Source organism: Chelonia mydas, chromosome 28 (genome assembly GCF_015237465.2).
Source record: "Chelonia mydas isolate rCheMyd1 chromosome 28, rCheMyd1.pri.v2, whole genome shotgun sequence".
NCBI classification, from domain to species: Eukaryota; Metazoa; Chordata; order Testudines; family Cheloniidae; genus Chelonia; species Chelonia mydas.
In genome coordinates this window covers 216723-239610 of record NC_051268.2, presented here as the reverse complement: position 1 = coordinate 239610, position 22888 = coordinate 216723, and the positions used below count along the sequence as shown (strand labels likewise).

Sequence of the window (22888 nt, the reverse complement as noted above, 5' to 3'; positions counted from 1 at the left end):
AATCAATACAACCAGCATTTGGAAGTTGGGTTTTTAAGAGTTATGTCAAACGGCCTTAAATGTGCTGGAGACATAAAAAAAAATGCTGAGCAAAGCGGGTGAAGTGGCGTGAGACTCGAGGTTGGAAGCGAGTTAGCGATAAGTTAGGACAAGCCCCCAGGGCATGTTGTAAACAGATTTGGGTCTTAATGACTCTTTTAGACGAAAGGTGGCTGTCTGTGGTGCTAATTACTGGGGTGGCACTTACCCCTCAACGGAGCAACCGGGACAAGCGCGGCAGGAAGTGCGGCTACCCCAATGAGACCCTGCCCCACGTCCTGTGTGGATGCCAGCACCACTCCGGAGCCTGGCGGCACTGCCACAGTGGATGCCAGCACCATCCTGCCATCCCTGGGGAAGGTCACCGTCGACTCTGCCATCCCTGGAATGAACAGCCGGCTGCGACCCGACATTGTCATGACTGATGCGGAAGAGAAGAAGATCCTCATGGTGGACGTCACGGTGCCATTCGAAAACAGATCATTGGCCTTCCACGAGGCCCGAGCTCGGAAGGTGCTGAAATAAAGCCCGCTCATGGTGTCTGACACCATCAGGTGGTCCAGAGACATACACACAGAGCACATCATGGGACACCGTCAGTACCAGGTGTTAGGATATAGATATTCAGGCCTGTCGGTAAAGGCCTGTACTCTAAGAACTTAGGTGTATTCTTATCACTTAGCTAGTTCTAGAGGTATAAAAGAAAGAATCAAAATCACTGTCTGCCAGTGTAAGGGCCTTCTCTCACCGTGACAGTCTGAGGCCCTGTTCTTAGGCTAAGGCCTTTGGCTAAGCAGCACAGGCAGCCATGAGCTGGGAAGCGACCGGTCACCTCCTCACATTCCAAACTAGTCACATTGAAAGAAGGTGCTATTGGGCTGTTAGGATACAATCCTGTCCTGATAATGCCTGTCGCCTCCAGAGAAAGGGAAGTGCCTAGAAAATGTAAAAGGAAACTTAGTTTGAGAGCATCCTGTCTGGCAAGAACTCACTTATCAATAGCTGGGATGTGAAATCCACACTTCTGCATTGTTTTGTCATTATAGTTCCCACTTTGTTATTGTTTGTCTGTATAATCTCTGTCTGGTTCTGTGATTGTTCCTGTTTGCTGTATAATTAATTTGCTGGGTGTAAACTAATTAAGGTGGTGGGATATAACTGGTTACATAATCATGTTACAATATGTTAGGATTGGTTAGTTAAATTTCAGGAAAATGATTGGTTAAGGTATAGCTAAGCAGAACTCAAGTTTTACTATATAGTCTGTAGTCAATCAGGAAGTGGGGTTGTGTGGGTTGGGGAAATGGGAACAGGGAATGGGGGTGGGGAAATTGGAATCGTGTTTGGCTAAGGGCAGGAATGGGAACAGGGACACAGGTGTAAGGCTCTGTGGTGTCAGAGCTGGGAAGGGGGACACTAAGGACGGAAACTGGAATCATGCTTGCTGGAAGTTCACCCCAATAAACATCGAATTGTTTGCACCTTTGGACTTAGGGTATTGTTGCTCTCTGTTCATGCGAGAAGGACCAGGGAAGTAAGTGGGTGAAGGAATAAGCCCCCTAACACCAGGTCAAGTAATCGAGAACGCTGGTCAGGGAAACAACCCACTTCCTTCCCTGATGAACCAAGGGACGCACCCCACCCATGTACTGATTCACTACACCAACACTGACTTGGACTCTGAATAGAGTCTATGGGTGGCGTACCCTACATCACTTATCCACTGATATTTTAAAAACTCCTGCACCCCAATCTGGGTCTCTGCTGGTTATGTGCTATGTATGCATCTTATGAACCTTGTAACCGACACCTGTAATCCCTCATAACCCAAGCCTGACCCCAGAGGTACAGTACCTTCCTTCTTCACTTGTGTAAATGTGATTTTAAACATTAACTTTAATAAAATTTTTAAATAGCCAATGAGGGTGTAGAAGGTATTTCAATTTAAGGTAGCCAAAAGATAGATCTGGTAAAAGCCAGACACTGTTAATTAATTAGCGATGCTATTGTAAGTGACTAGAAAAAGGGTAGCACACTAATTCCAGCTGGAGCTGAACGGGTGTCGTCTCCACCTCTCCTCGGACGTGCTCCGGGTGCTGGCCCAGTGACTGAGTGGGGTGAACGAGAAAAAGGATCGTACGTTGTGAGAGGGACCTGGAGGGTTTCAGGGCTGAAAAGCCACGGGGAGAAATGGCTTCTCCCAGCTACCAGGGGGATGGGGCCCATTAAGGAACCTGGATAGAAAATGCAGTGGAGAGAGCTTGTGGCAGGGACAGGGCCGGCTCTAGGCATCAGCCTAGCAAGCAGGTGCCTGGGGTGGCAAACAGGAAAGGGCAGCTTCCTGGGCGGTCTGAGCGGGGGACTGCGGTGGCTCCTCCGGTTCCCTATTCGGCGGCTTGCGGGTGGCAGCTTTTTTTTTTCCTTCGCTGCTTGGGGCAGCAAACAAGTTAGAGCTGGCCCTGGGCAGGGAGCAGCGGAGGCCGGATGTTAACGGCCGCAGGCGATGAGGGCAGTAAATCACCCCCCAGCGTCCCCCATACTGGGAAACCCCTGAGCGGCAGGAAGTGAGAAGGCCAGCACCCTCTCTGGTGCTGCGCCAATCCTGGGCCAACCTCGATGGACATACGAGGGGGGGAGCACAGGGCAGCCCTGAGCTTCTCCACCCCCAGCCGGGCAGTTGAGGGGGAGCTGGAGGGCCGTGCCATGCAGCCTTGCTGGGACCAGACCCCCGACCCAATGCCCTGTGTGTCCCCCCCCCCACATTGATGCAAGGACTCCTGGGGCCAGGTGGGACAGCGTCCTGCATGTATTCCTCCCTGCCCCCCTTCCTCCCGCAAAGGATAATGACGCTGGTAACCCCATGGGCTAGTGCCCTGTAAGCCCCTCACCCACTGTAGCCCCATGGGGCAGTGCCCTGTGTGTATCCCTGTAGCCAGACAGCCAGCCCCCCCTCAGACCAGCATTACTGGAAACACACGGGAGCCAAAACACCAGGGCACTCCAGCACAGCCTTTGAAGCTGTGAGAAGCACAGGTGTGCTGTGACAATGTGCCTCTGGGAACATATGCAACGATTAGGCTCACAGCAGGCAGAGGCCCTGTGACAGACATGGCTCTTAGCCCTTACTAAAACAGCATGATGCACACACACCAACATCCTAGGTGGGAAAATATTTACCCTGATAAAAGAAGTGTCCAGTAGTCGAAACTTATTGTTTCTCCCTTGCAAGTGTGAACTACTCTTGCGAGAGCTGGCGTCACCCCGACAGACCAGCCCCAATTTAGCATAGAAAGGAGAAAGAGAATAAAGGAGTACAGAGGTATAAGTAGGGGACCTACAGCACCATGATTTTTGAGTGCTTTTCACTATCTATCTGCTGGTCAGATAAGTGACAGCCTCCCAAGGCTTCTGCAGCTAAGAGGGTCCCTAAGCCTTGTCCCTTATTCGTCTTTCCGCGGAATTGAGTGACCGATCCTGGCTTGGCACCGCTGGAATCGAGAGATGCAAGGAGGGTAAGAAGCACCCACACCTGATCTCCTATCTTTAGTGTACACATATTTTGAAATAGAGCTCTATACTTTGTTTTCTTTCTTTGGGATTGTGGCTTCAGTTTTGTAACTTGTTTGTGTGTGTAACATCTCTACATTTAAATAAGTAGGCACTAGCAATTTTGTAACCACATGATTAGAATCTAGTTTAATAAATTTTGGTAACCATTGTGCATAAGCCTGACTTGTTTTCTCTGGTTTACTGTAAAGCAGCCAACACAATTAAAGAACCTCAGCCGTTTTGGCTATAAAGCCTGGCCATTAGGTGAGAGTACTAAGAGCCTAGTGTTGAGTTGTGCCGCCTCCACGGGGCAAACTCTTGGGGCACCTGTCAGTCAATCCTGGCTGCCCGCTGCGAAGGAGCTCTGAGCTCTAGCAGTTAAAGTCACGGGTGTGGAGAGGCTCTTAGTGCTGCCATTGGGGCACCTGTCAGTCAGTGTTGACTGCCCGCTGCGAAGGAGCTCTGAGCTCCAGCAGTTAAAGTCACGGGTGTTTAGGACCTTGGGGCATCCGTCAGCCTAGCCCGGGCTGCCCGCCGCGAAGGGACAGTGCGTCCTAGCGGTTAAAGTCACGGATGGTATAAAACGGGCATAGCTGGCACCTCACCAAACATCCCTGGCCATCGGCTAACAATCCCCCAGCCCCACACGTGGGCGGCGGGTATGGGGGGAATGATCTCTGGCCTCCACATGGGGCAGTATCCTGGGTATAGCACCCCAACTCCTGCAGTGACCCCTGCTGGCCGGGGGTGTGTGTGTGTGTCCACGATTTGGGCAGTGACCCTTGCTGGCTAAGTGGGGCACCCTCCCCCCCCGGTTATCCCCCCCCCGACACCGAGGCAGTGACCCCTGGTGGCCTTTAAGCCCCGGGCCCTGGGAAGCGGGGGCTGTGCTGGGGGGGGGGATAAAAAAAGCCCCCCCCAGCTCCCCCCTCCCCAACCCCTGATTCGGCCCCTCCCCTCTCCCCGCCTCCAGCTGTTTGACCCCCCCCCGCACAGTCAGTGTCCGCCCCCTGCCCCGACTCCGCCCCTGCCCCCCGCCCCGCCCGGGCGTTTAGGGCCAAGTCAGGGCAGAGTGAGGGCACTGCGGCTTCAGCGGGTACAATTGAGCATGCGCCTTCCGTGCTCCACGCGCATGCTCAGTCCCACCCAAGGCAGCGCGCGCGCGCGGGCTCATAGCTGCCGAACCCGCCTCGGGTCAGGCTGGGCCCGAGCGGACGGCCGTGCCCCGGGGCAGGCTGGGAGATGTAGTTCCTGACGCACCTCGGGCCGGAAATGACGTTAGCCCAACCGACGGGCGGAGGCTGTTAGCGAGGCGCGTGAGGGCACCTCCCCCTCCCCGCTCGCTGATTGGCGGGGAGCCCCTCGGGGCAGCCGCACGCGCGGGGCCTGTCGGGCCGAGACTCCTGGAGCCAGGGGTGGGGGAGGGGCAGACGGCGTGAAATGTGGGGTCAGGCGGGGGGGACGGAAAATCAGCCAGGGGTGGGGGAGGGGCAGACGGCGTGAAATGGGGGGGTCAGGCGGGGGGGACGGAAAATCAGCCAGGGGTGGGGGAGGGGCAGACGGTGTGAAATGGGGGGTCAGGCGGGGGGGACGGAAAATCAGCCAGGGGTGGGGGAGGGGCAGACGGCGTGAAATGGGGGGTCAGGCGGGGGGGACGGAAAATCAGCCAGGGGTGGGGGAGGGGCAGACGGTGTGAAATGGGGGGTCAGGCGGGGGGGACGGAAAATCAGCCAGGGGTGGGGGAGGGGCAGACGGCGTGAAATGGGGGGTCAGGCGGGGGGGACGGAAAATCAGCCAGGGGTGGGGGGGGCAGACGGCGTGAAATGGGGGGGTCAGGCGGGGGGGACGGAAAATCAGCCAGGGGGGGCAGACGGTGTGAAATGGGGGGGTCAGGCGGGGGGGACGGAAAATCAGCCAGGGGTGGGGGAGGGGCAGACGGCGTGAAATGGGGGGGTCAGGCGGGGGGGACGGAAAATCAGCCAGGGGTGGGGGAGGGGCAGACGGTGTGAAATGGGGGGTCAGGCGGGGGGGACGGAAAATCAGCCAGGGGTGGGGGAGGGGCAGACGGCGTGAAATGGGGGGGTCAGGCGGGGGGGACGGAAAATCAGCCAGGGGTGGGGGAGGGGCAGACGGTGTGAAATGGGGGGTCAGGCGGGGGGGACGGAAAATCAGCCAGGGGTGGGGGAGGGGCAGACGGCGTGAAATGGGGGGTCAGGCGGGGGGGACGGAAAATCAGCCAGGGGTGGGGGGGGCAGACGGCGTGAAATGGGGGGGTCAGGCGGGGGGGACGGAAAATCAGCCAGGGGGGGCAGACGGTGTGAAATGGGGGGGTCAGGCGGGGGGGACGGAAAATCAGCCAGGGGTGGGGGGGGCAGACGGCGTGAAATGGGGGGTCAGGCGGGGGGGACGGAAAATCAGCCAGGGGTGGGGGAGGGGCAGACGGCGTGAAATGGGGGGGTCAGGCGGGGGGGACGGAAAATCAGCCAGGGGTGGGGGGGGCAGACGGTGTGAAATGGGGGGTCAGGCGGGGGGGACGGAAAATCAGCCAGGGGTGGGGGGGGCAGACGGTGTGAAATGGGGGGTCAGGCGGGGGGACGGAAAATCAGCCAGGGGTGGGGGGGGCAGACGGCGTGAAATGGGGGGTCAGGCGGGGGGACGGAAAATCAGCCAGGGGTGGGGGAGGGGCAGACGGCGTGAAATGGGGGGTCAGGCGGGGGGGACGGAAAATCAGCCAGGGGTGGGGGGGGCAGACGGTGTGAAATGGGGGGTCAGGCGGGGGGGACGGAAAATCAGCCAGGGGTGGGGGGGGCAGACGGCGTGAAATGGGGGGTCAGGCGGGGGGGACGGAAAATCAGCCAGGGGTGGGGGAGGGGCAGACGGCGTGAAATGGGGGATCAGGCGGGGGGGACGGAAAATCAGCCAGGGGTGGGGGAGGGGCAGACGGCGTGAAATGGGGGGGTCAGGCGGGGGGGACGGAAAATCAGCCAGGGGTGGGGGAGGGGCAGACGGCGTGAAATGGGGGGGTCAGGCGGGGGGGACGGAAAATCAGCCGGGGTGGGGGAGGGGCAGACGGTGTGAAATGGGGGGGTCAGGCAGGGGGGACGGAAAATCAGCCAGGGGTGGGGGGGGGGCAGACGGTGTGAAATGGGGGGGTCAGGCGGGGGGGACGGAAAATCAGCCAGGGGCAGATGGTGTGAAATGGGGGGGTCAGGCAGGGGGGACGGAAAATCAGCCAGGGGTGGGGGGGCAGACGGTGTGAAATGGGGGGGTCAGGCGGGGGGGACGGAAAATCAGCCAGGGGCAGACGGTGTGAAATGGGGGGGTCAGGCAGGGGGGACGGAAAATCAGCCAGGGGTGGGGGAGGGGCAGACGGTGTGAAATGGGGGGGTCAGGCGGGGGGGACGGAAAATCAGCCAGGGGTGGGGGAGGGGCAGACGGTGTGAAATGGGGGGTCAGGCGGGGGGGACGGAAAATCAGCCAGGGGTGGGGAAGGGGCAGACGGTGTGAAATGGGGGGGTCAGGCGGGGGGGACGGAAAATCAGCCAGGGGTGGGGGAGGGGCAGACGGTGTGAAATGGGGGGGTCAGGCGGGGGGGACGGAAAATCAGCCAGGGGTGGGGGGGGGCAGACGGTGTGAAATGGGGGGGTCAGGCGGGGGGGACGGAAAATCAGCCAGGGGTGGGGGAGGGGCAGACGGTGTGAAATGGGGGGGTCAGGCGGGGGGGACGGAAAATCAGCCAGGGGTGGGGGGGGCAGACGGTGTGAAATGGGGGGGTCAGGCGGGGGGGACGGAAAATCAGCCAGGGGGGGCAGACGGTGTGAAATGGGGGGGTCAGGCGGGGGGGGACGGAAAATCAGCCAGGGGTGGGGGGGGCAGACGGCGTGAAATGGGGGGTCAGGCCGGGGGGACGGAAAATCAGCCAGGGGTGGGGGAGGGGCAGACGGTGTGAAATGGGGGGTCAGGCCGGGGGGACGGAAAATCAGCCAGGGGTGGGGAAGGGGCAGACGGTGTGAAATGGGGGGTCAGGCCGGGGGGACGGAAAATCAGCCAGGGGTGGGGAAGGGGCAGACGGTGTGAAATGGGGGGGTCAGGCGGGGGGGACGGAAAATCAGCCAGGGGTGGGGGAGGGGCAGACGGTGTGAAATGGGGGGGTCAGGCAGGGGGGACGGAAATCAGCCAGGGGTGGGGGGGGCAGACGGCGTGAAATGGGGGGGTCAGGCGGGGGGGACGGAAAATCAGCCAGGGGTGGGGGAGGGCAGACGGTGTGAAATGGGGGTCAGGCGGGGGGGACGGAAAATCAGCCAGGGGTGGGGGAGGGGCAGACGGCGTGAAATGGGGGGGTCAGGCGGGGGGGACGGAAAATCAGCCAGGGGTGGGGGAGGGGCAGACGGTGTGAAATGGGGGGGGTCAGGCGAGGGGGACGGAAAATCAGCCAGGGGTGGGGGAGGGGCAGACGGCGTGAAATGGGGGGGTCAGGCGAGGGGGACGGAAAATCAGCCAGGGGTGGGGGAGGGGCAGACGGCGTGAAATGGGGGGTCAGGCGGGGGGGACGGAAAATCAGCCAGGGGGGGCAGACGGTGTGAAATGGGGGGGTCAGGCGGGGGGGACGGAAAATCAGCCAGGGGTGGGGGGGGCAGACGGCGTGAAATGGGGGGTCAGGCGGGGGGGACGGAAAATCAGCCAGGGGTGGGGAAGGGGCAGACGGCGTGAAACGGGGGGGTCAGGCGGGGGGGACGGAAAATCAGCCAGGGGTGGGGGAGGGGCAGATGGTGTGAAATGGGGGGGTCAGGCCGGGGGGGACGGAAAATCAGCCAGGGGTGGGGGAGGGGCAGACGGCGTGAAATGGGGGGTCAGGCGAGGGGGACGGAAAATCAGCCAGGGGTGGGGGAGGGGCAGACGGCGTGAAATGGGGGGTCAGGCGGGGGGGACGGAAAATCAGCCAGGGGTGGGGGGGGCAGACGGCGTGAAATGGGGGGGTCAGGCGGGGGGGACGGAAAATCAGCCAGGGGGGGCAGACGGTGTGAAATGGGGGGGTCAGGCGGGGGGGACGGAAAATCAGCCAGGGGTGGGGGGGGCAGACGGCGTGAAATGGGGGGTCAGGCGGGGGGGGACGGAAAATCAGCCAGGGGTGGGGAAGGGGCAGACGGCGTGAAATGGGGGGGTCAGGCGGGGGGGACGGAAAATCAGCCAGGGGTGGGGGAGGGGCAGATGGTGTGAAATGGGGGGGTCAGGCCGGGGGGGACGGAAAATCAGCCAGGGGTGGGGGAGGGGCAGACGGCGTGAAATGGGGGGGTCAGGCGGGGGGGACGGAAAATCAGCCAGGGGTGGGGGGGGCAGACGGTGTGAAATGGGGGGTCAGGCGGGGGGGACGGAAAATCAGCCAGGGGCAGACGGTGTGAAATGGGGGGGTCAGGCAGGGGGGACGGAAAATCAGCCAGGGGTGGGGGGGGCAGACGGTGTGAAATGGGGGGTCAGGCGGGGGGGGACGGAAAATCAGCCAGGGGTGGGGGAGGGGCAGACGGTGTGAAATGGGGGGTCAGGCGGGGGGGACGGAAAATCAGCCAGGGGTGGGGGGGGGCAGACGGCGTGAAATGGGGGGTCAGGCGGGGGGGGACGGAAAATCAGCCAGGGGTGGGGGAGGGGCAGACGGCGTGAAATGGGGGATCAGGCGGGGGGGACGGAAAATCAGCCAGGGGTGGGGGAGGGGCAGACGGCGTGAAATGGGGGGGTCAGGCGGGGGGGACGGAAAATCAGCCAGGGGTGGGGGGGGGCAGACGGTGTGAAATGGGGGGTCAGGCGGGGGGGACGGAAAATCAGCCAGGGGGGCAGATGATGTGAAAGGGGGGGTCGGGGGGGATGGAAAACTGTAGCCGTGAATCCCTCTCAGCACATGGGGGGCGAGGGGGCGGGAGCAGGTTCGATCCCCGCCGCAATGATCCGTTTCGAAGGAGTCCGGCCTCCTCCTGCCGGAGCCAGGTTTCTGGTCTCGCTGAGGCGCCTGTTCAAGGCCAGGTGGGGCCGTGTGTGTCTCCACTATTTGGGCAGTGACCCCTGCTGGCTAAGGGAGGCAGTGCTGCCCGGTTACTCACCGACAGAGGAGAGGCTATTTCCTCCCCCTTTGCTTTGCTCAACTCCTCCTTTACATCAGCAGCTGCCTTGTCTATGGCACTCAGCTCCGCCTCCTGTGGTGCCACCCTGGGACTTCCTTTTCCTATCTGCAGACTGCCGGTAGCTCCTGCGCGGCTAACTTCCTCTTCTGACTCTGCCCGTGGCTCTCAGACTCCATCTCCAATCCCGCTCCTAAAGGTACCGTATCAGCCTGAGCGAATTCTCTGGCCCTACTTCTAGTAGTTGGCCTGCAGGTTTGTCTACCTCTCTTGGTTCCACCATGCTGACAGGGATGGGAATCGATTCTTTATCCTCCTCTGACACATCTTCTCTCTTTTCTAATTCTTTCCAACAGCTGATCACAGTCTGATCTATAGCCCTCCAGTGACTTTAAGCTGGCATCCACATTTTGCTGGGCTTCCCTGAGTAGCCCTACTTTTTTATTCAATTTCTTTCCCAGCGAACTACAAGCCACGAGCAGGCATTCACAACTATTCCCTTTACCAGTTTAGCCCTTTTCTTTTTCTGCTCTGTTTCTACATCAAATACCTCACTTACAAAACCCCATGAGTTACCATGCTCAGAAATCCTCTCGCTATTTCTCAGCTGTTCTAAACCTCCTCCCCCCCCTTAGACGATCGTATCACTTTAAATAATATTATTTTAACAACACAATTACTTTATAATATTACTTTTTATCTTGCAGTATTATATTCAAAAACCTTAAAATTAAACTTCTAAGTCAAAACCACAACACAAAACCAGAAATACTGGGACTGCTGCCAAGCTGCAGTCACAGGAAATTAGGTTTCTGTTTTCTTAAGAGAGTGGGGGAGACACACAATTTGTAAGTCTCTGTAATTTTAACCATTTACTTATGCCTCAGGTGAGATTTCTAGGGGTCTAAGGATGCCTGGAATTCCTGAAAATTCCTGTCACACACTCATTGAGTCTCCTGGCTAGTTGAAGATGAAGAGATCTAGAATAGATGATGAATGAAGCTCTTTTATATGACACAAGTACCGGAAATCCTTCCTCTTATGCCCAAATTTCATTCCTCCCCTACAGAAATGTTAGGGTACACTTACCCCATAGGCTAATATGTACATGCGTATTGTAAGAGAAAAGTGAGTAGGCCTAAAACTCTGGTCAAGCTAACTATGTACGTGGTCAGAGGGCAGGAGAAGAGAGTGGAAAGTTCCAAGCAGAAAAATTTGTAATAGCCAATCTTGAGAAATATAACAGCCACAGCTAGTGTTAGGAAAGCTCGTAACCGCAAAAGAACAAACTGTGAATAACAGGACAAAGCTTGTGTTTGCTGTATTCCTAATAAGGAAAATGTATTCCTAATAAGGCGAAAAATTAATAAGGAACTGTGTGCAATTGATTGTGGTTTTGATCTATATAAAGCTTCTGTGTTCCCTGTTTCGGGTTCGGCAGCTAGGCTGGCTGTGGTCCCCTGCATGCTTGTAATAAAGTGGGCCTCAGGCTGTTCTGAACCAAATACAATGCTTGGTTAATTTTCCACAACAGTATTGATGACAGGTATGTATGCACTTGTGGTGTACTTGTTAAGTCTGTGGGTACAACTTTGAAAAACCCGCTATGCCATTCTTCGTTGTCTATTGGTCTGGGTAAAGGTCTTAAACGTAGGCATGGGTGCTTTTTCTATTTGTCTTTCACTTGTCTTTATTGAATTTCATCTCGTTCATTCAGCCTGCTTCTCCAGTTTGTAAATGTTACCTTGAACTCTAATCTTGTCCTCCAATGTGCTTGCAACCCCTCGCAGCTGCTGTTATCTGCATATTTAGACAGCATGCTCTCCAGTCCATTATCCAAGTAATTAGTGAAAATATTGAATATATCAGATCCAGGACTGGCCCCTGGGCACCCCATTGTATACATCCTCTCAGTTGGACAGTGAACCACTAATGATTCCTGTCTGAGTACAGCCTTTCAACATTTTCACCCATTTTATAGCACTTGCATGTACACCAGATTTCCCTAGTTCATGGTGAGAATGTCATGGGGGCCTGTGTCAAAAGCCTGACTAAAATCAAGATATGTCCTATCTAGTGTCCCCTGGATCTATAAGTCCAGTACCCCTGTGAAAGTAGGAAATTAGATTGACTTGGCATTATTTGTTTTTGCAAATCCATGCTGGCTATAACTTATCACCTTACTGTCCTCTAGGTGCTTACAAATTGATTGTATCATAATTTGTTCATTCAAGGTATCTAAGGAAGGCTCGACTTTATTTCCCGGTTCTCTTTGTTCCCCTTTTAAAAGATCAGTACTCTGTTTGCCCTTCTCCAGTCTTCACCGTTCTCCAGGTGTTCTCAAAGATAATTGCTAATGGTTCCCAGATTGCCTCAGCTAATTCCTTGAGCACTCTAAAATGAATTTCATGGCTGACATTAATATATATAATGTATCTACATATTTTTAACCTGTTCTTTCCCTATTGTGGTTTCTGTTTCTTCCTCCTCTAGGTTAATAATAATTAAGACCCTACCTGAATCGCAGGATGATCTTCAAATAATTGCAGCTGAGTTGCAAAGAAGGCTTGGAAAATCGCAGAAAAGTAATAATGGACCTTTATTAATTGCCATAATTTGGAAAGGCCACAGCAGATCAGTAATCTGCTGGAATAATATAAACACTCAATTATTATATTACGCCTGTGAATTTTTTTGGTAACCAGACAATCTGGTGCAGCTACAGGGCCATAACTAGGGTGGGGTGAGTGGGGCGGCCGCCAAGGGCACAAAGCAGGGCTGGGGAGTAGAAAAATGGGGCAGAAAAATGAGGGCGGACATTTGTGTCACAGACCATGAAATCTGGTCTCTGCCTTCAGAGCTGGGCAGCCGGAGTGGAAAGCGGCAGCTGCCGGCTGGGTGCCTAGCTCTGAAGGCAGTGCCCCCACAGTACAGAAGTAAGGATGGCAATTCTAAGCCACCCCTACTTCTCTGCCTTCAGAGCTGGGCACCGGCCAGCATCCACCGCTCTCTCGCCACCCAGCTCCAGGCAGCGCCGTTGCCAGCATCAACTCAGGAGTAAGGGTGGGAATACTGCGCCCCCCGAATAGGCTTGCAACCCCCTTTTGGGTCTGGGCCCCTAGTTTGAGAAACGCTGTGGAGAAATTACACTTTTTCGTGGGTTACTCACTACATAAATAGCAAATTTTGTGGGTGTATAACACATCCGCAAAGTTCACTATTTCTGCCATGACCAACCCTTAAAAATTGTATGATTCCCCCTTCCTGCCCCGTGATTTAAGTAGTACCCTACTTATTGCCTTCTATGTCCCTTGCTAGGTGTAACTTATTTTGTGAGTTAATCTTTCTGATTTTGTCCCCACATGTTCATGGTACTCACTGAGCGGGGGGAAAACCAATAACAGAAAATGTGGAAATGGCAGAAGTGCTAAACGACTTTTGTTTCAGTTTTCACCAAAAGGTTTAGTAGCAATTGGACATCTAACTTAATGAATGCCAATGAAAATGAGGTAGGGTCAGAGGCTAAAATAGGGAAAGAACAAGTTAAAAATTTACTTAGGTTAGACGTCTTCAAGTCACCAGGGCCTGATGCAATGCACCCTAGAATGCAGAAGGAGCTGACTGAGGAGATATCTGAGCCATTAGCGATTATCTTCTAAAAGTCATGGAAGATGGGAGAGATTCCAGAGGACTGGAAAAGGGCAAATCTAGTGCCCATCTATAAAAAGAGGAGTAAGGACAACCCAGGGAATTTCAGACCAATCAGCTTCTTTTAATTCCCTGGAAAGATAATGGAACAAATAATTAAGCAATCAGTTAGCAAACACCTAGATGATGATAAGGTGATAAGTAACAGTCAGCATGGATTTGTCAAGAAAAAATTGTGTCAAACCACCCTAATAGCTTTTTTTTTGACGGGGTAACAAGCTTTTGGATAGAGGGGAAGCGGTAGACATGATATATCTTGACTTTAGTAAGGCTTTTGATACTGTCTTGCATGACCTTCTCATAAACAAACTAGAAAAATACAACTGAGATGGAACTACCATTAGGTGGGTGCATAGCTGGTTGGAAAACTGTCCCCAGAGAGTAGTTATCAGTGGTTCACAGTCAAGCTGGAAGGGCATATCGAGTGGGATCCCACTGGGATCAGTTCTGGGTCCGGTTCTGTTCAATATCTTCATCAATGATTTAGATAACGGCATAGCGAATACACTTATAAAGTTTGCGGATGACACCAAGCTGGGAGGGGTTGCAAATGCTTTGGAAGATAGGATTAAAATTCAAAATGGTCTGAAGTAAATAGGATGAAATTTAATAAGGACAAATGCAAAGTACTCCACTTAGGAAGGAACAATCAGTTGCACACACACAAAATGGGAAATGACTGCCTAGTGAGGAGTACTGTGGAAATAGATCTGGGGGTCATAGTGGATCACAAGCTAAACGAGAGTCAACAGTGTAACACTGTTGTAAAAGAAGCGAACAACTTTCTGGGGTGTATTAGCAGGAGTGTTGTAAGCAAGACACAATAAGTAATTCTTCCGCTCTACTCTGTGCTGATTAGGCCTCATCTGGAGGATTGTGTCCAGTTCTGGGTGCCACATTTCAGGAAAGATTTGAAGAAAGTTCAGAGAAGAGCAACAAAAATTATGAAAGGTCTAGCAAACGTGACCTGTGAGGGAAGATTGAGAAACTTGGGTTTGTTTAGTCTGGAGAAGAGAAGACTGAGAGGGGACATGATAACGGTTTTCAAGTACATGAAAAGTTGTTACAAGAAGGAGGGAGAAAAATTGTTCTTATTAACCTCTGAGGCTAGGACAAGAGGCACTGGGCTTAAATTGCAGCAATGGTGGTTTAGGTTGGACATCAGGAAAAACTTCCTAACTGTCAGGGTGGTTAAGCACTGGAACAAATTGTCTAGGGAGGTTGTGAAATATCTGTCATTGGAGATTTTTAAGAGCAGGTTGGATAAGACACCTGACAGGGATGGTCTAGATCAGGGGTTCTCAAACTGGGGGTCGGGACCCCTCAGGGGGTTGTGAAGTTATTATGTGGGGGGGTCGTGAGCTGTCCGCCTCCACCCCAAACCCCACTTTGCCTCCAGCATTTCATAGAATCATAGAATATCAGCGTTGGAAGGGACCTCAGGAGGTCATCTAGTCCAACCCCCTGCTCAGAGCAGGACCAATCCCCAATCAAATCATCCCAGCCAAGGCTTTGTCAAGCCTGACCTTAAAAACTTCCAAGGAAGGAGATTCTACCACCTCCCTAGGTAACGCATTCCAGTGTTTCACCACCCTCTTAGTGAAAAAAATTTTCCTAATATCCAACCTAAACCTCCCCCACTGCAACTTGAGACCATTACTCCTTGTCCTGCCCTCTTCTACCACTGAGAATAGTCTAGAACCATCCTCTCTGGAACCACCTCTCAGGTAGTTGAAAGCAGCTATCAAATCCCCCCTCATTCTTCTCTTCCGCAGACTAAACAATCCCAGTTCCCTCAGCCTCTCCTCATAACTCATGTGTTCCAGACCCCTAATCATCTTTGTTGCCCTTCGCTGGACTCTCTCCAATTTATCCACGTCCTTCTTGTAGTGTGGGACTGAACGCCTCTAAGTCAGAATCCCCCCTAAACGTAACGATACAGCAGCGCCGCGGACAATTTTAGGCTTGAGAAAAGAAGGGTGAGAGGGGGATCGGATAAAAATGTTATGGTCTGCTGTAAGAAGGATGGCGCTGGACACAGTACTCCTGACTGGCCTGTAGTTCCCAGGATCCTCCTTCTTCCCTTTTTTAAAGATTGGCACTACATTAGCCTTTTTCCAGTCATCTGGGACTTCCCCCGTTCGCCACGAGTTTTCAAAGATAATGGCCAATGGCTCTGCAATCACATCCGCCAATTCCTTTAGCACTCTCGGATGCAACTCGTCCGGCCCCATAGACTTGTGCACGTCCAGCTTTTCTAAATAGTCCCTAACCACCTCTTTCTCCACAGAGGGCTGGCCATCTACTCCCGATGTTGCGATGCCCAGCGCAGCAGTCTGGGAGCTGTCCTTGTTAGTGAAGACAGAGGCAAAAAAAGCATTGAGCACATTAGCTTTTTCCACATCCTCTGTCACTAGGTTGCCTCCCTCATTCAGTAAGGGGCCCACACTTTCCTTGGCTTTCTTCTTGTTGCCAACATACCTGAAGAAACCCTTCTTGTTCCTCTTGACATCTCTTGCTAGCTGCAGCTCCAGGTGCGATTTGGCCCTCCTGATTTCCTTCCTACATGCCCGAGCAATATTTTTATACTCTTCCCTGGTCATATGTCCAACCTTCCACTTCTTGTAAGCTTCTTTTTTATGTTTAAGATCCGCTAGGATTTCACCGTTAAGCCAAGCTGGTCGCCTGCCATATTTACTATTCTTTCGACTCATCGGGATGGTTTGTCCCTGTAACCTCAACAGGGATTCCTTGAAATACAGCCAGCTCTCCTGGACTCCTTTCCCCCTCATGTTATTCTCCCAGGGGATCCTGCCCATCAGTTCCCTGAGGGAGTCGAAGTCTGCTTTCCTGAAGTGCAGGGTCCGTATCCTGCTGCTTACCTTTCTTCCCTGCGTCAGGATCCTGAACTCAACCAACTCATGGTCACTGCTTCCTTTATAATGGTGTTAAATATATAATGCTTTTAATTTATAAGGGGGGTCGCACTGAGAGGCTTGCTGTGTGAAAGGGGTCACCAGTACCAAAGTTTGAGAATCTCTGGTCTAGAAAATACTTAGTCCTGCCATGAGTGCAGGGGATGGGACTAGATGACCTCGCGAGGTCCCTTCCAGTCCTATGATTCTATGCTTGTGCTGTTCTTTTGTACTCATCCATAGCAATCTGTCCATGATTCAAATTTTTGTAGGATTCCTTTTTATTGTCTGGTCATTAAAGAGCTTACTGACCAAATAAAGCAAAATACGCAAGCTAAGCTCAATATACTTAAACAAGTTACAGAATGTAATTTCTTACCCTGAATGTTATTTTAGGCAGGTTGCAAAGTTTCTGTGATTCAGAGTTCCAGTTATTTTCTTTTCAGACTGGACCCCTGTCTCAGTGTGGACTCCCCCCTGCCTTCCCTTCAGATGGCTTTAGCAGTCTTTCTTCTTGGGGAGACAGGCCATGGAGAGAAGGCGTCTCGTTTGCCTTCCTCCCCACCCTTAAATAAGATTTACATAAAGCGGGAATCTTTTATTTCTCAAACTTGGCCCCCCCCTTCCCTTCCAGTGGAAAGTTACAAGAAGTCCCAGGTGTCACAGACTCACAGGTCATGCCCACTCTTGGCCCCATGCGGTCTCTGGGGGAAACCCCCTTCAGTGAGACAGCCCTTCTCAGGGGTCCACTCTCTCTCGGGGGTTACCTCCTGAAGCCGCACCTCTCTGAACCTTAGCACACCTGTTTCTTGCTGTGGGCCCCCTCCGGGAGTCCACTTGCTCTAGACCCCCGGGGCCTCTACTCCCAGAGGGAATGATGCAACCCTGTTCTCTAGATCAGAGCGACTCTCAGCCAGAAGGGTTTATTGAGTGCCTGAACACAGCATAGGAAACTCTCAGGGCCCTCAGGCCTGGCCTTCCTCAGCACAGCACATCCAAGTCTCCCCTGCTTCCAGGTGGGCTCTGCCTGGTCTCTCTCTCTCCAGTCCCGAGCCCCCCTGCTTCCTGGCTGGGCATTTGATATCACCTGCCTTTTTGAAGTCCGTTGTACTTATTTTCCTGCTCTAATGCCTTCCTTCTCTTAGAATCACAAAATCATCATTTCATGAACACTTTCACCCATATTGCTTTCCACCTTCCGTTTCTTAACTAACTCCTGCCTGTTAGTCGGAATCAACCCTAAAATGCCTGTCCCCCTGGTTACTACGTCCATCTTCTGAAGCAAACAGGTGTCCCCAACACATTCCAAGAACTTATTGGACACTTTGTGTTTGTTTGAATTCCTTTTCTACGGATGTCTGGGTAGTTAAAGTCCCATGTCTTTCCCCCGTCCCCCCCATTACTAACTGTGTTTTGAATATTTCTTTTATTTGCATGACAGAATCGAGAACATCAGTCTGCAGGGAAAGAGCCGCGGGGAATTGTGATGTGATGTTACTGTCCTGTTCTGACATGTCCCCTTCTTGCCCTGACAGGCTGCAACATTACATCCCATCCTTCCAGGGACCAGGGAAGGGAAATGGCTGCCGTGGGGCCAGTTCAGGTAGGGATTATCGGGGAGTTACTGGTGGGCTCCTGTTGGCAGGAGAAGGGCAGTAAAGACATAGGAGGTGGGTGCTTCTGTGGGTGGTCGGCAGGTGGGAGGAGGCAGGAAATACACAGGCTGGAGAAAGGGAGGGAGACAGGGTGTGACAAACCTGCTGGGATTTGTTTACGGTGGGGCCTAGATTCTAGCAACAAACCCATGGGGTTTGTGGGTGGAAATTCCCTAATTTGTCAAGCAGGAAACACCCCCCTGGACTGGGCTGGGGAAATGTACCAGACTCCAATACTGGAGTCTGAACTTAATAGCCAGAGAGTAACCTCCAGTGAGGCCCAGGGAAGACACCCCATCCCTTTCCATCCAACTGCTGACACGGGAACGGGAGTTGGGATTCCTACCAGGGGACTGGCTGTCCCTGGACTCTCCTGGGGACTCTATCTCTTGTATCCACTTCTGGCTGGTAGGTGAGTGTTGACTGTGAAGACCGCGGCCATCTCTGTCTGCCTCTCTCTCTTTCTCCCCTCAACCTGATGCCTTCTGGCTGCTCTGATGGAGAGGGGGTCGGATCCTGCCTGCCTGCCTCCCAGAGCTTCCATGTGATTGGGCCTCCTCCCCTGTGAACGGTGGGGTTGTCACTGGGCAGCAGGTGCAGAGTGGGGGGCTCTTGCTCTTTCAGGGGCCGGTGACTTTCGAGGAGGTGGCTGTGTATTTCACTGAGGAAGAGTGGGCTCTGCTGGACCCCTCTCAGAGAGCCCTCTACGGAGACGTCATGCGGGAGAATTATGAGAATGTGACCTCGCTGGGTAAGGATTCCTGTCCCCTCGGTTCTTAGAAGGAGAAATGAAGAGTTAAGGTTCACATTGCACCCTCAGTTTCCCCCTGTTTCAGCAACCCCCTGACAGGCCAATGACACACAGACTAGCACTCGAGCCTCCCCGCTACAGAACACTTTGGGAGCAGAGCACAGGTGCAGGACAGCACAAACGCTAACACCGTCTCTTTGCTAAGGCAAAACTTGGGATTCGGTCCGATGTAGGGAACGGAAGCTGCCTACCCCTGGCCTGCACTCAGACACTGAGCCTACTGCGCACAATCCATCTCAGACTTCCATAATGTCACCAACCCTTTACCCTTCCAATGAGGATTCCTTCCGAGTCGTTGCCTTCACTTACCCCTTACTGAGCCCCGGAGACCCCTAGCATGTACGGCACCAGCCTGCTGACAAGCCTTGTGGCAAGAACATGCCCTTGTGCGCCTTTATTGACGCTGCCTACGCCACTCAGCACTGAAATGAGGAATACCTGTTCCTTACAGTTTCACATGCACCTCTATTCATGGCACAGCTCTGCCCAGCTGCTCCAACTAGTCCCTCCACCGTTCATTTAAAGCTGCAGCTGGCACAGTGCACGCTGCTGGAGTGAATATGGAGAAATGCTGGTATTCAAATCTGAGGAACGTAAAACACACAGTGGCATGTTCTTAGTCCTTCCTTCTGTTGATCAATAAATTTTAAGGCTGGGGGAGACTATTAGGTCATCTACTCTGACCTCCTGTGTAATACAGGCCATGGAGTTTCATCCAGTTACCATTGTAGTGTGCTGAATTCCTTGTGTTTGATGAAAACATCTTCCAGAAAGGCATCCTGTCCTGACTTGAAGACTTCAAGAGATGGAAAATTTGCCCCTTCCTTGGGTAGTTTGGTAACCTTGGCACCACCCTTCCTGACCTATTCCCAGTGATATTTTCCAGCTTCAGGGTTAGGGGGTAGGGGCGGAGTTAAGGTTACATTGCAGGGGTGGTGTGTAGTTTAATTCTTCATTTCCTGGTTTTCAGAGGTTTTATTTTTCACCACCATCCACATGCTGGAAGGGCACGAGGCAGCACTAGGCATCCTTAACTCTGCTTAATGTACTTTATGGGCCTTTAATTTCCTTGGTTTTCTGTTTAATGGACTTTTTTGCCACTGTAACTGTGTCAACACTACAGTTTTTGCTGCAATTTATGTCAGGTGGGGATGCGATTTTTGACATCGCTAACTTACAGAGCAATGGGCTCAGAGGTAGTTCCAGCACCTTCGGTGACAAGAGGGTCTCTGTGACCCAACCCATCACAGGGAGGTCTGGTGAGGGGTAGGAAGGGAAGGTTTCAGGGAGTCAGAGATTGTAAGACTTCACTGAGGCACCGGTCTACACAGCTGTTTTTAATGGGCTAGCACCTACAGTGGAGCACCCACAGGGAGACACATCTCAAAGAACCATCGCTGATGCACAAGTTGAGTAACTTCTTCTTGTGCTGTTACCTGATCTCACTGGTCGTCTTTCCCCTGAGCAGGGTTTCCAGTTTCCAAACCTGATGTCATCTCCCAGCTGGAACGAGGGGAAGAGCCGTGGGCCCCAGATCTCCGGGGCTCAAAGGAAAGAGAGATCCTGAGAGGCAGCCGCTTGGGTGAGGGATGATTAAACCTACTCAGTGATTGAAGGAAACAGCTGGGATTCCCAACAAAGACCTTGTGAGGTTTCTGGGTTCAGGATGGTCCCCAGCAGGTGTCATATCCTCAGGGCAGATACTGTTCATGGCTCCCTACCCATCCTAACTCCTGGCAGTAGTTCCCTCCCCAAACTCTCTTCTCCCTGGGGAGTGTTTATATGGGAACTGGATACAGAATTGATCCCTTCCTCTTGCTTTAGGAAAGAGTTGGGGGAAATTCAGTCCCTGGTTTTTCTCCATCTCCAGCTATTCTCTTGGTTTGTTCCCCCCTTTTCTCTTCTGGTTTCTGAGGTTTTTCTTTCTCTGTCCCAGCAGGTGATGGGATGGTGAGAGAGACCATGGAGCAGAATCCTCAGCAGGAAGAGGAGCAAGTGGAATCGCAGGGGACGTTATTGCAAAGATGCACAGGGAGTGTGTCCAGGAGTTGTGAGCAGGGAAAAGGCTCTCAGGGGCAGCACAGGCCAGAGAAGGGGCAGGGAAACCAGCACAGGCCAGAGAAGGGGCAGACAGTTGGAATACCTGTTAATTATCGGGGAACTCACAAAGGCCTCAAGGAAACCACGTCCCAGCAGAGAATCCTGACGGGAGAGAGAAATAACACGGGCTTTGAGTGTGGGAAAAAGTTCAGGAGGCGCTCACACCTTATTACCCATGAGAGAATCCACACCAGAGTGAGACCCTATGGATGCTGTGAGTGCGGGAAAACCTTCACTGAGCGCTCAACCCTTATTCGCCATCAGAGCATCCACACTGGAGTGAGACCCTATGAATGCTGTGAGTGCGGGAAAGCCTTTGCTGAGAGCTCAAACCTTATTCGCCATCAGAGCATCCACACAGGGGAGAAACCCTATAAATGCTGTGAGTGCGGGAAAACCTTTGCTCGGAGCTCACACCTTACTCGCCATCAGAGGATCCACACAGGGGAGAAACCCTATGACTGCTGTGAGTGCGGGAAAACCTTCACTCGGAGCTCACACCTTATTCGCCATCAGAGGATCCACACAGGGGAGAAACCTTATGAATGCTGTGAGTGCGGGAAAACCTTCGCTCAGAGCTCAGGCCTTATTACACATCAGAGGAGTCACACAGGAGAGAAACCCTATAAATGCTGTGAGTGCAGGAAAACCTTTGGTGGGAGCTCAGAGCTTATTACACATCAGAGGATCCACACAGGAGAGAAACCCTATAAATGCTGTGAGTGCGGGAAAACCTTCATTGATCGCTCACACCTTATTCGCCACCAGAGGATCCACACAGGAGAGAAACCCTATAAATGCTGTGAGTGCGGGAAAACCTTCACTCAGAGCTCAGGCCTTATTACACATCAGAGGAGGCACACAGGAGAGAAACCCTATAAATGCTGTGAGTGTGGGAAAACCTTTGCTCAGAGCTCAGGCCTTATTACACATCAGAGGATCCACACAGGAGAGAAACCCTATGAATGCTGTGAGTGCGGGAAAACCTTTGCTGGGAGATCAGGACTTATTATACATCAGAGGATCCACACAGGAGAGAAACCCTATAAATGCTGTGAGTGCGGGAAAACATTCGCTGGGAGATCAGGCCTTATTACACATCAGAGGAGTCACACAGGAGAGAAACCCTATGAATGCTGTGAGTGCGGGAAAACCTTCGCTGGGAGATCAGGCCTTATTACACATCAGAGGAGCCACACAGAAGAGAAAATCCTATGAATGCTGTGAGTGCGGGAAAACCTTTGCTGGGAGATCAGGCCTTATTATACATCAGAGGAGTCACACAGGAGAGAAACCCTATAAATGCTGAGTGCGGGAAAACCTTCCATCACAGCTCTACTCTTATTTATCACCAGAGAAGCTGCAAGGGAGATAAACACCATGAAAATCTTGTCTAGGGCTCAGAAAAGATGGTTTTTTCCTTTTCCTAATTCCCAAGTAGTGCACTTTAAGGCAGCATTTGTGGTGTCTCAGTTCCTTCAGGTGAGTTGTCTGCTTTTCCCTTTTGCAGCTCACCCTTCCTTGGAGTGAAGCCCACAGTGTTTTTCATCAACTCCTTTGTCCTGTGTCATTGTCAGGGTTCCCTCCCCACTCTGAACTCCAGGGTACAGATGTGGGGACCCGCATGAAAGACCCCCTAAGCTTATTCTTACCAGCTTAGGTTAAAAACTTCCTCAAGGTACAAACTTTGCCTTGTCCTTGAACCCTATGCCGCCACCACCAGGCGTGTTAAACAAAGAACAGGGAAAGAGACCACTTGGAGACGTCTTCCCCCAAAATATCCCCCCAAGCCCTACACACCTCCTTTCCGGGGGAGGCTTGAGAATAATATCCTAACCAATTGGTTACAAAATCATCAAAGACCCAAACCCCTTGGATCTTGGAACAATGGAAAAATCAGTCAGGTTCTTAAAGGAAGGATTTCATTAAAAAAAAAAGAAAGGTAAAAATCATCTCTGTAAAATCAGGATGGAAAATACTTTACAGGGTATTCAGATTCAAAAC

The 22888-nt window shown here is 52.9% G+C and overlaps 1 protein-coding gene across 1 annotated transcript; it reads left to right on the top strand.

Annotated features, from left to right (window-relative positions):
* Window positions 1-10002: 10002 nt before the first annotated feature.
* Window positions 10003-22464, top strand: LOC102932620 (zinc finger protein 436). Its single transcript, XM_043537191.1, is given in 6 exon segments — window positions 10003-11241; window positions 17854-17921; window positions 18598-18724; window positions 20253-20366; window positions 20724-22090; window positions 22092-22464. Coding segments are annotated over 6 exon segments (1785 nt in total). The 5' UTR covers window positions 10003-11234; the 3' UTR covers window positions 22194-22464.
* Window positions 22465-22888: the final 424 nt, after the last annotated feature.